Raw genomic sequence first — 14,407 nt, forward strand, 5'->3', positions numbered from 1 at the left:
GTTTATTTCTGTTCTATGTAGAGTATCTTGTGTTAATTCTGAGTGTTCAAATTAAATTGTGTATAAATTAAGCCATTTTTTTTTTTCTCTGGTTTAACTTGATACGGATTCATTGCTTTTTCCTGACTACGTACATCTGCACTTTTTGTTTGACCATCATTTATGAATCACAGAATCAAACGGATCCTAACTCCACTTCTGATGCATTATTACCATAATAATACACCATAAATTATTACAACATCAAACAAATGCGAATTAATCAAACCTCAAGAAACAAAGAGAAACAAAAACAAAAATTGCAGTTACGTGTTACAGGAATGTCCTACAGATAGATGGGATTAGACTGGATAGAAGTGATTAGATTATCTTAATTATTCAGAGAGATTCATATGGAATCTGCTTGATTTATATTATATATTATACTATATTGAAAGTCTACAAAATCAAAAGGTTTGACCGTAATGGCAGCTGGTTGGCTGATCTGCAGGAGGAAATTGCGAATTGCACTACAGCGGAAAAAATAGGCTACTTTTTTTTTTTTTTTTTTTTTTTTTTCTCCATGGAGGGAACAAGCTTCCATAGATTGTGGAGTATCACTGTGGATTGCTGCTTCATGTAAGGAGCAGCACGAAAGCACAAAGACGTCGCTATTTCTTCATTCACAGACTGCACAAGCGGTGGAACATTAAGGTAATTTGTGACAACATTATGAAGCTAAAGCTGCCACCAAACTGACCTGACAAACTTGCACAGCTATTTAAAAAAGATGTGCGCACTCTTTAAAAAAGAGAATTGTTACGATTTATAATGTTCATGTTCGAATGTGTGGAAATGTCTGTTAAGCTTGTGTTTATGTATGTAGCATGTTTATTGAAGCCTGAAAATGAAACTCATGGTTCCAAATGGACTAAAAAGGGCTGTTGCTTAAACTCGATATGTTGCAAAAACTGAGAAAAGATAATGATCGCAAGATTAGCATAGACTTTGAAAGATAGGTTAAAGCACCTTTGAGAAGTTCAAAACCTACTGCAAAGAAGCAAAATAATCCAGATGTATTACCCAATGAAGAGAGAAAACCATGAAATATGATTTCAAGCCAAATCTCTGTGGGTGGGGGAGTTTCCTGCTATTGTCAATGAGTGGCTAAAACAATATCAAAAGGAAATCAGTGCGCTAACAGTCGTATGTCAAACCGAAACAGGTCTGGCTCTACTAAATGCAAATAATCTGCCCAATGAGTGTGAGCATGGGGAGATGGAAAGAGACCCACGTGAGGCCAATTCAGTATCTTAAAAAAAAAAATATCAAAGAAACGAACAATTGGAAAGGACATGCTGGTAAGGTTTGGTACGTTCCCCATCATGAGTGTACCACCCCTCTAAAGGTAAGTTACGTGGAGCAGAATTCAAGGGAACTTCTTTAAACAGTCAGAAACTAAAGGTTTAGAGCAGTTTAGAGCCAGCTGCCTCATGACTGAGATCCATTTGACTAGTAGCTGGGATGATTCTTTCAGTTCTTGGATCGAATGGGATACTGCTCTGGATCAAACAAATGTTTTTACAGTTGACTAATGTTTGAAGCCACATGATTTTGGACAATCTGTTCAAGCTAAACCACACAATTTTAAGATGCCAGTGAAAGTTCTGTGAACTAAATTAGATTCCCCAAATTTCACTTTCTGACAGAAGGACAGCGTGGCACGGTTCGAATGATGGACATGAGGTTTCAGCTGACACTGTCAGGTAAAAACACAAGATTTTATGCAGCATCATCTTATTGCCTGATGATTCTGTTAATATTTGCTATATATACATATTAAAGTTTAATCCAAAAGAACCAGTTTGCAGTTTTAATGCAACAGAAGTGGCAAATTATTTAATGAGTATTGTTTGTCTGGTTAATATATTGATCTTAAGTTTTTGATAATTTCACTGCAGATTTCACAGAAATATAAATTATACTATTTTGGGTGATGTTTGAACTAATATGATAATTTTGTTACACAGATTTGCATTATACTGCCAATTTTTTTACAAAGATATTTTGAAAGGTTTATTTTCAAATTGTTGTATTTGTAGCCAATATTTTGCACAATTTATGATGCACAATATCAGCACATCATTTCAAAATATGAAATGAAAGTTTGACAGAAGCCAGAAAAAGTATTAAATAGCAGTAAATAAATGTTATGCATTAAAATGTATTCAAAATGCTTCTATTTTGCATTCTTTTTAAATATATGTATTAAACAATCAAAATATGAGGAAAATATTTTTTTTTTTAAATAAATGTGAAGGAAAAACAAAACCTAAAGGGATAGTTCACCAAAAATGAAACTTCTGTCATTAATTACTCATGTCGTTCCAAATCTGTAGAGTTTCGTTCATCTTCGGAACACAAATGAAGATCTTTTTGATGAAATCGGAGAGCTTTCTGTCCCTTCATAGACAGCTACCCGACTATCACACTGACGCTTCAAAAAGTTCATTAAGAGATTTTCTGAAGAGACTCGATTACTTATAAACAGAATTAATTTAGGCTTGCAACCTACAGCTGCAGGTTTTATTTTACTATGCCGATAGTGTTCTAAGATGTTTGGACCCAAAGAGTTTATACAGCATGTTCTGATCAATATTCAGAAATTTTACCAATGAATGTTGCAATTGACAAATAAGAATAACGATTTATGGAATAAGTTGTAATGAAAGACAAATGTTCTGTAATGCATCTAAAATGAAATCCTGGTGTGATCGTGGATTATCTGGACTTTGGACACAAACACTGAAAACAAAACAGGCCAGTGAATCATTTCAATGTCAATGAAGCTGCAAATTAAAATTAAAGATGTAGATTCTTAGTGCAGAAATAACCTGATTTATCTTTTTATGTCACAGTGTTGCTGGCTCTCATAAGAGAAGACAACGGACAAAGCCAAAATAAACCAACAGGTATATTCACACATTTTCATTACGCACAAGCAAAGCACAGCAAACAAATGCAGATCTTCAGTTCTTTAATGCAGAAGATCTCATCACTTCACCCAACCAGTATCCTGATGTTTCTAGCATCAGTACATGATTAAATGTCTAGTGTGTATGAAGTACCTCAACTGATGGTCATTTATAATGAAGCTCCAACATGGTTCAGAGTAGTTCCTGTCGTAGTCCCTCGAGAATGTCCGAGTAAACGATGCAGGGTGTGTCCGCTGAAGACCAAACAGACATGACTTCTAATTACTGATAAAACACAGCAGATTATTTTGTAAGATCTGCAGATCCTCCCGAGGAATCTGAATGTTAGGAACCAGCAAGTTTATTTTTAACAAGATTCCCTGATCAATTGTGGCACATTTCACATCGATTAGACAGTCAAAAACTACACTGAACTCTTAGCCCTTAAATAAAAAAACTTTAAGCCAATTAAAAAAAAAAAAAGAAAAAAAAACCAAGGCAACTTTTTCAGCGATGTTGTTTGGGCACTTTCCTGTAGAGAATGGGCAACAGATTTCTATCTGGATACTTTAAATTTAAATTCTCAATGAGAAAGTGCCAAAGTAAAATCGCTCGGCAAAATTGCCCGGCCACACTGATCAAAAAGTTGCCCCGTGCATCATCACCTTAAGGAGTCTGAGAGATGACGAAAATAAAAAGCTATATTATAACTTTTTTAATAAATGTATAAATGCACCTTTTAAATGTCCATTCCAGTAAGAAAACTTTTCCAATTACTCCAATTATATTTTTTGTTGAGCACACAGCAGTAAATCACTGAGGTTTGCTTTATTGTCAATAATCATATTTCACAATAATAAATTAGTCAGACAACCTGGCATTACAGAAGACGTTTCTCTTAAGTGTCTGTTTTCTTTCTCTCAGTGTCTCTCCTGCCGAAGTTCCCAGATGTGTTTGTTGGAGATGACGTCACTCTGACCTGTAAAGGAGGGAGTGGAACGATAAAATGGTTCATTAATGGAGCACAACAATCACATCAGGATTCTTTAATGCTTCTTACAGCAGTGACATCAAGAAACAGCGGGGAGTATGAATGTGAGCAGGGTGGATCGAAGAGTGACATCTTAAATCTCACTGTCCTGGGTATGAACACCATCCTAGACGACACCAAACGTTCCCTCACGATCATCTGTTCCTCCTGCTGTTTCTTATAATCTCTCTCTTTCAGAGCTGGAGCCTCACGCTCAGCTCACTCCATCTATAGGTGGCGCTGTGATGTCCAAAGGCGATGCAAGAAACCTGGTGCTGCAGGTGGACGATGATCTGAAGGGCTGGGCGTGTTTTGTGTTGCGGGGAGAGAAGGCCTTCAGAATACAACCCGCTGTTGATGAGAAGAGGAAGAGAGCTGTTATATTTGCAGAATTAGAAGAGGAAAACAGAGCCACTTTCTGGTGCCTGAATAGGAATACTAAACATCGAAGCAATGCGGTGACACTGAAAATGACAGGTGAGTCCTTCCTCCTTCTGTTGTATTTCAGATCACCTGTGCAGTTAAAGGGAGAGTTCACCCAAAAATGAAAATTCTGAGGTCATTTACTAAAGTTGCTTTAAACCTGTTTGAATTTCTTTCTTCTGCTCAACACAAAAAAAAAGACATTTTGAACAAAATGGGGCCCATCAATTGTTTGGTTACCCATAGACTTCCATAGTATGGAAACAAAAATACTATCCGGAAGTCAATGGGGTCCATCAACTTCAAAATATCATCTTTTGTGTTCAACAGAGGAAAGAAATTTATAGAGGAACGAAATTTATATTTATTTTCACAATAATTAATTTCTGACTCCTAAAAATTTTTTTTACAAACAATATTTGTATTGCAGAGAAAATGGAAACTGATTCTCAGATGTTGAGAAAAGAACACCTCACATCCCTTTTTCTTAAACAGCCAATCACTTTTAGTGTATTTCAGTAACACTATGATTCGATACTTGGTTGCACGAGGAATGTTCTCATTCTAGAGAGTATTTGATTAGACAGAAATTTTATTACGCCCGTGAGTGCAACATGATGTCATCAGTATATTTTCATCTGTTTTCCCAGAACAAAAAACTGTAACTTTAAATCTGCTAAAGGTTTGTCAGGTTTCACTTGTAGCATATAGATGAGTTCAAAGCTAGACATGAATTCAAAGCCATCTTTAATTTGATAGGATGTGTAAATGAAGCATCAGTTCCTCACAGCAGTAGATGATGGATGTGTCGTCTGACCTGTGTTCTGTCTGTGTCTCTCAGAGCTCAGGGTGATGTTGGAGCCTCCGGCCCTTCCTCTACTGTTGGGGGAGAGTGTGGCTCTCAGGTGTGTAGTCTGGGGTGGAGGGGAAGTAGAAAATGCTGTGTTCTCAAAAAATAACATGGCAATCACAGACAAAATAAAAGACACGTACATCATCACCAACGCCACACAAGATCATACCGGCAAGTACAGCTGCCACGCCACCTACAGGTACAGCCACATCAGTCCAGGCGCTGCCCGGCAGGAAGGAGATTCTGATGCCCAGGAGTTAAATGTTATAGGTAAACACTACAATAACTGCCTTACCTCACCCCTTCATTTATACACAACCACTAATATTGCATGTACTAACAAAAAAATAGTACCCTAACGTATTGTTGGCATCATGGCATTCATTAATATAAGTAAGAGTGCCATGCAGTACTTTAAATAATAATAATAATGAAATATATAGCTGCAAGCTGCCATTAAGAGGCCAAACACAAAGCAGCAAGAAATAAGTAAAATCATGAGAAAATACTGCATTTTATTGCATATAATTTAATATTTTGTTGTTATAGCGCCACCAACAGGCGCAATCCCAACACATTTTTTATAAGTCCTCAGAGTGTGCAAATAATTTTGGTTAAAATATATGATTTTGTTTAGAATTTATAAACATGTACGAGTACAAAAAAAATTACCCATGCATGACTTTGATTTTTTGCCACTTACTACCAAAATTTTGGCATTTGGGCTTTACGCTGTAGACAATGAACTATGTTTCAGAATTTCCAATCGTGGTTTCGTCTCGGTCGGACTTCACAGTTTTGAAGATATTCGCAAATGTTGTTTTAAAGTTAAATCGCAACTTTGAACAAACTGTAAGGCAAAACCTAGCATGTTGGATATCTTTGGACTCGGCAAGGATTCAGGAATCTAAGGAGATGAAAATAAGCCAAACACATGAAAATAAGTCAATCACTTCTAAAGCATATGAATATTTGATTTCACTACTAGGTCTCAAAACTTGTCTGTCTCCTTCAGACCATTGTGTTGATGACCCATACTGAGTTTTGTAAATGATATGCTAATGCACTCCAAAAGTACAGCATTTTGCTACAAAATGCTAAATGGTCGACGCCCAGTAGGTAGCGGTGTGCCGAAACGCAACATGTAGCCTCAGGTTATGCTTGTGATGACATGTACCTAGTTTAGTCAGAATACGCTAAAGTGATGAGGAGATATAGCCTCGTGTCCAATTTGGCAAGCTCTTCTTTGGATTTTCTTCTTTGATCCAGAAACTCAAAATTTGCTGTAGTTAATGATGGGACTGTCTTCTATCATTTTGCCAAATTTCAAAACTTTCCCACAAGCGGTTCTATGGGCTGCCATAGACTCCCAGAGTGGAAGAATAACGGATACAACAGGTGCCATCACACCTTTGATGCTTGGCCACTAAATATAACAAGTTAATATATTTAAGCAAAACTTTTTATAAACAATACACATTATATGGGTATAATAATGATCATTTGATATTTGCAAGTAAGATGAAACCAGCTAAAATAAATAAAAATAATAAAAGCAACCCATCGCATCCTGCTCTTCTGGTGATTTCAGCAAAAGCAAGCATACGCTTCACCAGCATAGCCATTATGAGTCAATTCTTTTAATGAATGAGTCAGAACGACTCTAGTCTAACGAATTACTCATTGAATCTGTCAGAGCAGTTACATTTAAGCATTTGTTAGATGCTTTTATCCTAATCCGGATACACATGAGAATTTAACCCATGACCTTAGCTAACACTGCTGTTCATTTGCTACCAACTGAGTTAGAGGAACAACTACTAAATCAATTCTTTTGTAAGTCATATTTGTGTGTGGTACAGGTGGACCTCCTGCTGCTACAGTGATTCCAGTGTCTACTACAAGTCTACAGTGTTCCTGCAAAGATTGTTCTGCCGACTGCAGATCTTACCGCTGGTATCGCACACCCTTTGATGACTCATTTGCACGCAAAAGTCTATCTGTAAATGGCCAGTCTATTGAGATGGATGAAGAAGGACAGTACAGCTGCCGGAAGGACTGCGGGAAAGGTTTCTCCCGTTTCAGCAAAGCTCACGACTACGGAGGTACCCAAACACACACACACACACACTCCTTATTCTTCATGTCCATAAGCCAGTGTTTAGTATGATTAAAATTCTGTTGTAGTTTTTTTTACTATTTTAAAGGGTTAGTTCACCCAAAAATGAAAATAATGTAATTTATTACTCACCCTCATTTCATCTTTCTTTCAGACCTTTGTTCATCTTCGGAACGCAAATTAAGATAATTTTGATAAAATCCGCTGGCTCCGTGAGGCCTGCATTGCCAGCAAGATCATTTCCTTTTTCAATGCCCAGAAAGCTACTAAAATATATTTAAAACAGTTCATGTGACTCTTGTTGAACCTTAATATTCAACAATATTTAATGATGGGCGATTTCAAAACACTGCTTCAAATCTTTATGAATCTTTTGTTTTTGGGGGGTGAACTAACCCTTTAAATTAAAATTAAATTTTAGTAGTTTTTATGTATAGTTAGAAATTTTGCTTTGGCAACTTATTGAAATAAAATAGCAAGTTTAATTTTTAATTCCAGTTAACATTTATTTTATTTCAAGTTAATTATTTTTTATGTTTTTTTTAAAAAAATACATTGAAATACATTTGTTTGTTTATTGTAAGCTGAGGGACTAGTCTAAATTATTTTCTGTGGTAATTAACTGCAGAAACAGTTCTAAAAGTGCCTGCAAGTTCTGAAAGTTTCATTCCAAAACACATGCACACAGAGCTGTATAAACACTTTTGTTTTCCCTGCATATTCATGTTGATGGCACCACTTCATTTTAATCTTTAGCATGAAAACGCATCCTCTCTCTTTCTCGTAGCTCAACCAACACCAGTGCCTGTAAATGTGCTGCCCATCATTGTGGCTGCAATTCTGATGGTTCTCGTGGTGTTGATCGTGGTGCTGGTCGTGTTGAAGTGCAGGAAACGTGGAGAAAGCAGTGTTCAGACGACCGAACGGGATAAAGACAAGAAGACAGGTGGAGTCAATGAGCAAATCCAACTCACCGATCAGGCGGATAAGGACAAGGGCGAGGGTGGTTACGATATGAGGTGTCGTTTCGCTATTTACGATGCTAACTAACTTAATGTCCTACAGTGACAACCAGAGACAACTAATCAACACATTTCTCCTGTCATAAACACTACTGCTAAGATAATGACAGCATTATCCAAGTAAAACATATTGTTTCAGAGTTTTGTCCCCCATAGAAATCCTTTATAAAAAAATAAATAATAATAAAAAAAATAAATGCATGATGCATTAAAAACAGTTAAATTAAAAGACCAAATTCGAAATTAAAATATTAATTCAGAGTGCAAGCTATGGCCTATTATCAAACGCTTTAATCATGTATTTTAATAGAAATTATAATATTGTAAGCTATACCAGAAAAAAGAAATACACATGCAGAACAAACTGTCATACTAGTTAAGACAGCATATTAGGATAAATAAAAATAATTATCCTTGGGATAAGCATTTCTCATTTGTCAATGTACAATAAAACTATATTGTCAGAACATGGTTAAAGAAATTTAATGGTTATAGTTCAAAAGTATGGAAACAGATAAGCTTAAAAATAAGGAAAATAAGCTTAAAATATTCCTTATCCTGTGGCTCCCTCTATTGGACAACATTTTCAGGCGAACCTCTTTCAGATGAAATGCTGATCGTTAAGAAATTGCTGTTAGCTTCCCGAGCATCAATAACTGTATTTGGCTTCGATGAGTCTGAGACTCCCGGCCTGAGATTGTGTCCCAGACGGCAATAATTAGTTCGTGAATTTTTAATTATTCATGGCTTAAACAGCTGGAAAATTGACTGTACTGCAGTTGTGGATGTTTTTCCCATGCAGGGTTATTATAGTTAACTAAGAAAAAATAAAACTAGGTATTAAAACATTTATGCTAATCGAAATAAACCTGAATATAAGAAAAAATAAATTAGTTAAAAAAAAACTTAAACTAAACGAAAACTAAATGTTGCCTTGTCGATGCCATCTCGTTTCCTCCCCTGACTTTCAACCGATGAGATCATTATCTTTTCATTAACCGACAAGGTAAAATAAAATTAGAACTAAACGAAATTACAATGGATACGTGTCTGTGACCCATTAACCCCATTTAGCCTACATGAACAAATAGCAGAATAAACAACAGAACATGAGAATTCATCATCATCATCACCGGGCAGCAGCGCTTCTGAATGGAGAAAAACAGGATTATATCCTATAAAAGGAATAAATAACCTATGCGCGAAAATTATTTCACCTAAATAATAAACATATTAACAAAATGAAAGGAAGAAACTGCGACAAGTAACTAAATTAGCCTATATATGATGAGTTACGGTTCATTTTTGAGAAGTCCACAGAAAGGAAATTCTTTTTGCTTTCTTTATTTTACAGTGTTACGTCCTCGGACGTATATAATATTCTGTGATTAGTGTTTGGTTGTCTTTTTTTTTTTTTTTTGGAGTTTCCTTCTCGTCTCTGCTCCAGGTTCCGGCTTCTAATTGTCTGGGAAAGTGGATTGGCTCCTCGCTGGTGATCGCATCCTTTAAAAGCGCGCTTCTGCGCAATGCAAAGAAAGGCGCGGCTCTGTGTGTGTGTTCTGCGGGAGAACGCGTTGTTGTCAGCGTTCCTCCGGCCTGTTGTAAAATAGTCTTTGATACTCCTGCTTGGTTACGATGTTGACCCACTGTTTTCCCACCACATCTTGCTTGGTTATTTTCTTATGTTGTTGGTATTAAAAGGTAATCTGTAAATGTCACCACTCAGTAGGAGCTTATTTATTTGCTTAACATGTGTCGGTATTAAAAGGTAATCTGTAAATAGAGTTATGCCCCATTTTGTAGGGAGTGGGCACATATTCTTGTTTAGAGTTTTCTCCTGGTTTTGAGCAGATAGGGAGACAGGGAAGTCTGATGTATTTTTGTTAATTTTTTCTTTGTTAGGTTAAGGTAGATCATTAAAAATAGTTAGTTTTTGTTTTGTTTGTTGTTTTGGTTTATGCCCACTCCTGGACCTATTAGCCTACTGGATGGATGATTAAGCTTCTACAATAAACAAAAATCTCTCCTTACGTGACATTCTTCATTTATGTTGCTTCCCCACCCCTAGACTGGGACGTAACATAAATTGGGGGCTCGTCTAAAAGACTTATCATCATACTCGGTAAGTCTTCTCTCTTTTGTTTGTCGCCTGCTTTCTTTTAACGTGGGAGGAAGGAGTATAGAGAATGGAGTTTGATTTGACCGCGTTTACGCTGTCCCCTTCTACGGAGGAGTTTAATCGCTGTAAGAAAGACGATCTGATCAAAATAGCTGATTTCTTTAAAATATCTGTTTCACGTTATGCTACTAAAAAGGAAATTAAGGCCGTGTTGCATCGAAAATTGGTGGAATATCAGATATTGCCCGATGTAACTGTTTCAAGTGAATCCGAGGAAGAGGCGGTCGCGTTAGGTGAAGAAGAAAAACCTTCCCAAATTGCGCAGCCTCGCAGTCCTGTTTTTGTACCTCCTGATCCAATTTTAGCGGTTCGTCTGAAAGAGTTGGAGTTAGAAGTAAGGCGGCAAGAGCATCAAAATAAACTATTACGTTTAAGAGAGTTAGAAATGGAAATGGAGATGAGAAAACGGGGCATTGATATTCGTGGGGATCCAATGGAAGATATACATATGCAATCTCCGGGGGTTACCTTCTTCGCTTCTCTGCCAGCCGCAGCTGGGGCACCTGTTACTTCGAGTCCTGCAGCCCCTGTAGCAGGGTCTCATGCAGTTCCCGTTTTTGATGTAGGGAAACATGTTAAATTGGTACCACCTTTTAGAGAGGCTGAAGTAGACTCCTACTTTATTGCATTTGAACGAGTAGCAGCAGCCCTTCAGTGGCCAAAAGAAATGTGGGCTCTTCTTTTACAGTGCAAATTAGTGGGAAAGGCTCAAGAGGTATGTGCATCCCTGCCTGTTGATACCAGTTTAGATTATGACGTAGTAAAAGCGGCTGTGTTGCGTGCATATGAGTTGGTCCCCGAGGCTTACAGACAAAAATTCAGAAACCATAAGAAAGCAGTCGCACAAACATTTGTTGAATTTTCAAGGGAAAAACAGGCTTTATTTGATAAGTGGTGTGCTGCATGCAAAGTGAACACATTCCAGCAACTTCGTGAATTAATGTTGTTAGAAGATTTTAAAGGTTGTCTTTCTGATAATCTTGTAATTCATTTGAACGAGCAGAAAGTATCTTCGCTCGCAGAAGCCGCTGTCCTTGCTGATGAGTTTGTGTTAACTCATAGGGTGGTTTTCCCCCATGTTGTTCGGCACGAGAAAGTTGTGGGCTCGTCTGCTGCAGTGCCGGGGAAAGACTTTGTTGATGCTGTTAAAGTTGTACGCGGGAGAGCACAGGGAGGTCGGCGACCTTCACCAGTTAATACAGCACAAAAAAGAGTGTGTTTTTACTGTCTTGATTCGGGTCATCTCATTGCGGATTGTGAAGCATGGAAAAAGAAAAAATCAGACTAAGTCTAAAAGTGTTGCTTTTGTAAAGTCCGTCTCAACCACACCTGCTGAATCGACTAAGTCGTCGATATATAAACCTTTTCTGTTAACTGGATCAGTAGCGTTATCTGATGGCTCTGTTTTTAAGCCAATAACTATGCTCCGTGATACAGGATCCGCTCAGGCAGCTTATGTTGAGTACAGTGCTGCCGCTGTCTAATGAATCGTACACGGGAACTAATGTGTTGCTCCGAGGTGTGGAACTCGGCTGTATTAAGGTTCCCTTACATACTGTGTGTTTAAAATCTGAACTTGTTTCAGGATGTGTGCAGGTGGCCGTGCGATCTCAGCTTCCAGTGGATGGGGTTGACCTCATACTGGGCAACGATTTAGCTGGAGGTAAGGTTTTTTCGCAGCCTGTCGTTGTGGACACTCCCAATGTGTTAGGTGAACTAACAGAAAAAAGCTGAGCAGTCTCCCAGTACATTCCCAGTCTGTGCCGTAACGCGCTCAAGCTCGTAAGCTCCAGGATGTTGTTGATCTGTCAGATTCATTTTTAGCATCTGATGGTGAAAGAGTGGAAGCTAAAGTTATCGTTCAGCCTGAAATGTCACCTGTAACTGAAAGTGTTCACACAAAACTTAAGTCGCTACAGATCGGGAAAAGCAGTTGGCCATGTTGCAAAAATCGGATCCTTCACTAGGTGTATGTGTTGCAGCTGCAATTGACAAGAATAGTTTTCCCGAGTCTGGAGTTGCATTTTATTGGGATAACGAAGTGCTTATGCGTAGATGGAAAAAGGATGACAGTTTTGTCAAGTTGTTGTTCCCTCGGCGTATCGTGCACAAATACTTAAACTAGCTCATGATCATGTACTGTCTGGTCATTTAGGCATTAGGAAAACATACGAGCGAGTACTCCGCTACTTCTTTTGGCCAGGATTGAAGTCCGATGTCTCCGCTTACTGCCGTTCGTGTCATGTATGCCAGCTGACCGGTAAGCCCAATCAGACCATACCACCTGCTCCTTTACATCCAATACCTGTAGTGGGAGAACCTTTTGAACGTATTATTTTAGACTGCGTTGGCCCACTCCCAAAATCAAAAGCCGGGCATCAATACATTCTCACCTTGATGTGCGCTGCGACTCGCTATCCGGAGGCGATTCCGTTGCGCACAATCAAAGCGAAAAAGGTGGTCCAGGAATTGATTAAATTCTGCTCGGTTTTTGGGCTACCAAAAATTATACAAACCGATCAAGGATCGAATTTTACATCGAAAATGTTCGCCCAAGTTACTCGCGAATTAAACGTGCAGCATATACTATCCAGCGCCTATCGCCCAGAAACTCAGGGAGCGTTAGAACGTTTCCATCAAACCCTGAAAACTTTACTGCGTAAGTTCTGTGTGGAAACGGGAAAAGAATGGGATGAGGGACTACCTATGCTGATGTTTGCAGTCCGTGAAACCACACAAGAATCACTGGGATTTGCACCTGCTGATTTGGTGTTCGGGCATACTGTTCGCGGTCCTTTGAGAATGTTACGCGAACAGTTACTAGACGAATCTGTTTCCCCTATGCCTGTTCTAGATTATGTGAGCAAATTCCGTGATCGGTTGCGACGAGCGTGTGCCATGGCAAAAGAGAATTTAGTCACGGCACAGAACAAAATGAAAGCTCACTTTGATAAAAAAAGTGTTAAACGAAACTTTCAGCCTGGAGACTCGGTGTTGGTCTTTCTTCCAGTCCAAGGTTCAACCTTGCAGGCGAAATTTGGTGGTCCATATGAAGTTGAGAGTCAGCTTAGTGAAACTGACTATGTGGTGCGTACTCCAGATCGCCGAAGAAAAACACGAGTCTGTCATGTGAATATGTTAAAGCCTTACTATATAAGAGCTAGTGCTGCTGAGGATGTCCCTACTGTTGCCGTGGTAACACCTGTCGGCCACGTTGAAAATGATGCAGTTAACAGTTTTGAACGAACTGCTAGACTGAAAAATTCAGAAATGCTGTTAAACATTGAACAAATGTTATCTTATCTTCCTGACCAGCAGCGTCAAGATATTATGGTGTTAATTAAAGAATATCCCTCTTTATTTGCAGATACTCCCTCTCAGACTACTGCAATAGTGCACGATATTGAGATTGAGGGATCAGCTCCCATACGTCAACATCCCTATCGTGTTAATCCTGTAAAACGGGAAATAATGAAAGAGGAGGTGAAGTATTTGCTTGATCAAGGGCTTGCTGTTCCCAGTTCCAGTCCGTGGAGCTCGCCTTGTATTCTGGTGCCTAAGCCTGACGGAACATATAGATTTTGTACAGACTACCGTAAGGTTAATAGTGTCACAAAACCTGATTCTTTCCCTATGCCCCGTATGGAAGACTGCATAGATCGAGTAGGAGCGGCCCACTTAGTCACGAAACTCGATCTTCTAAAAGGGTACTGGCAGGTGCCGCTGACTGCCCGTGCGTCTGAAATATCGGCCTTTGTGACGCCAGATAACTTTCTAAATTACACCGTAATGGCATTCGGGATGAGAAACGCTCCAGCTACCTTTCA

The 14,407-nt window shown here is 38.5% G+C and overlaps 1 protein-coding gene across 3 annotated transcripts; it reads left to right on the forward strand.

Moving 5' to 3' along the window:
* Positions 1 to 590: 590 nt before the first annotated feature.
* Positions 591 to 10,258, forward strand: LOC137014139 (uncharacterized). 3 transcript variants are annotated; one of them, XM_067378297.1, is made up of 8 exons: positions 591 to 693; positions 1,689 to 1,745; positions 2,898 to 2,951; positions 3,879 to 4,097; positions 4,183 to 4,461; positions 5,249 to 5,530; positions 7,102 to 7,365; positions 8,167 to 10,258. In XM_067378297.1, exons 2-8 carry the CDS (start codon positions 1,712 to 1,714, stop codon positions 8,427 to 8,429), a joined length of 1,395 nt encoding a protein of 464 aa, XP_067234398.1. In that variant the 5' UTR covers positions 591 to 693; positions 1,689 to 1,711; the 3' UTR covers positions 8,430 to 10,258. The 3 variants fall into 3 exon arrangements, with proteins under 3 accessions (XP_067234398.1, XP_067234400.1, XP_067234399.1); XM_067378299.1 differs by having other exon boundaries at positions 593 to 693; positions 7,123 to 7,365; XM_067378298.1 differs by lacking the exon at positions 591 to 693 and adding an exon at positions 1,322 to 1,387.
* Positions 10,259 to 14,407: the final 4,149 nt, after the last annotated feature.

The sequence above is a fragment of the Chanodichthys erythropterus genome, chromosome 23 (assembly GCF_024489055.1).
Source record: "Chanodichthys erythropterus isolate Z2021 chromosome 23, ASM2448905v1, whole genome shotgun sequence".
NCBI lineage: Eukaryota > Metazoa > Chordata > Actinopteri > Cypriniformes > Xenocyprididae > Chanodichthys > Chanodichthys erythropterus.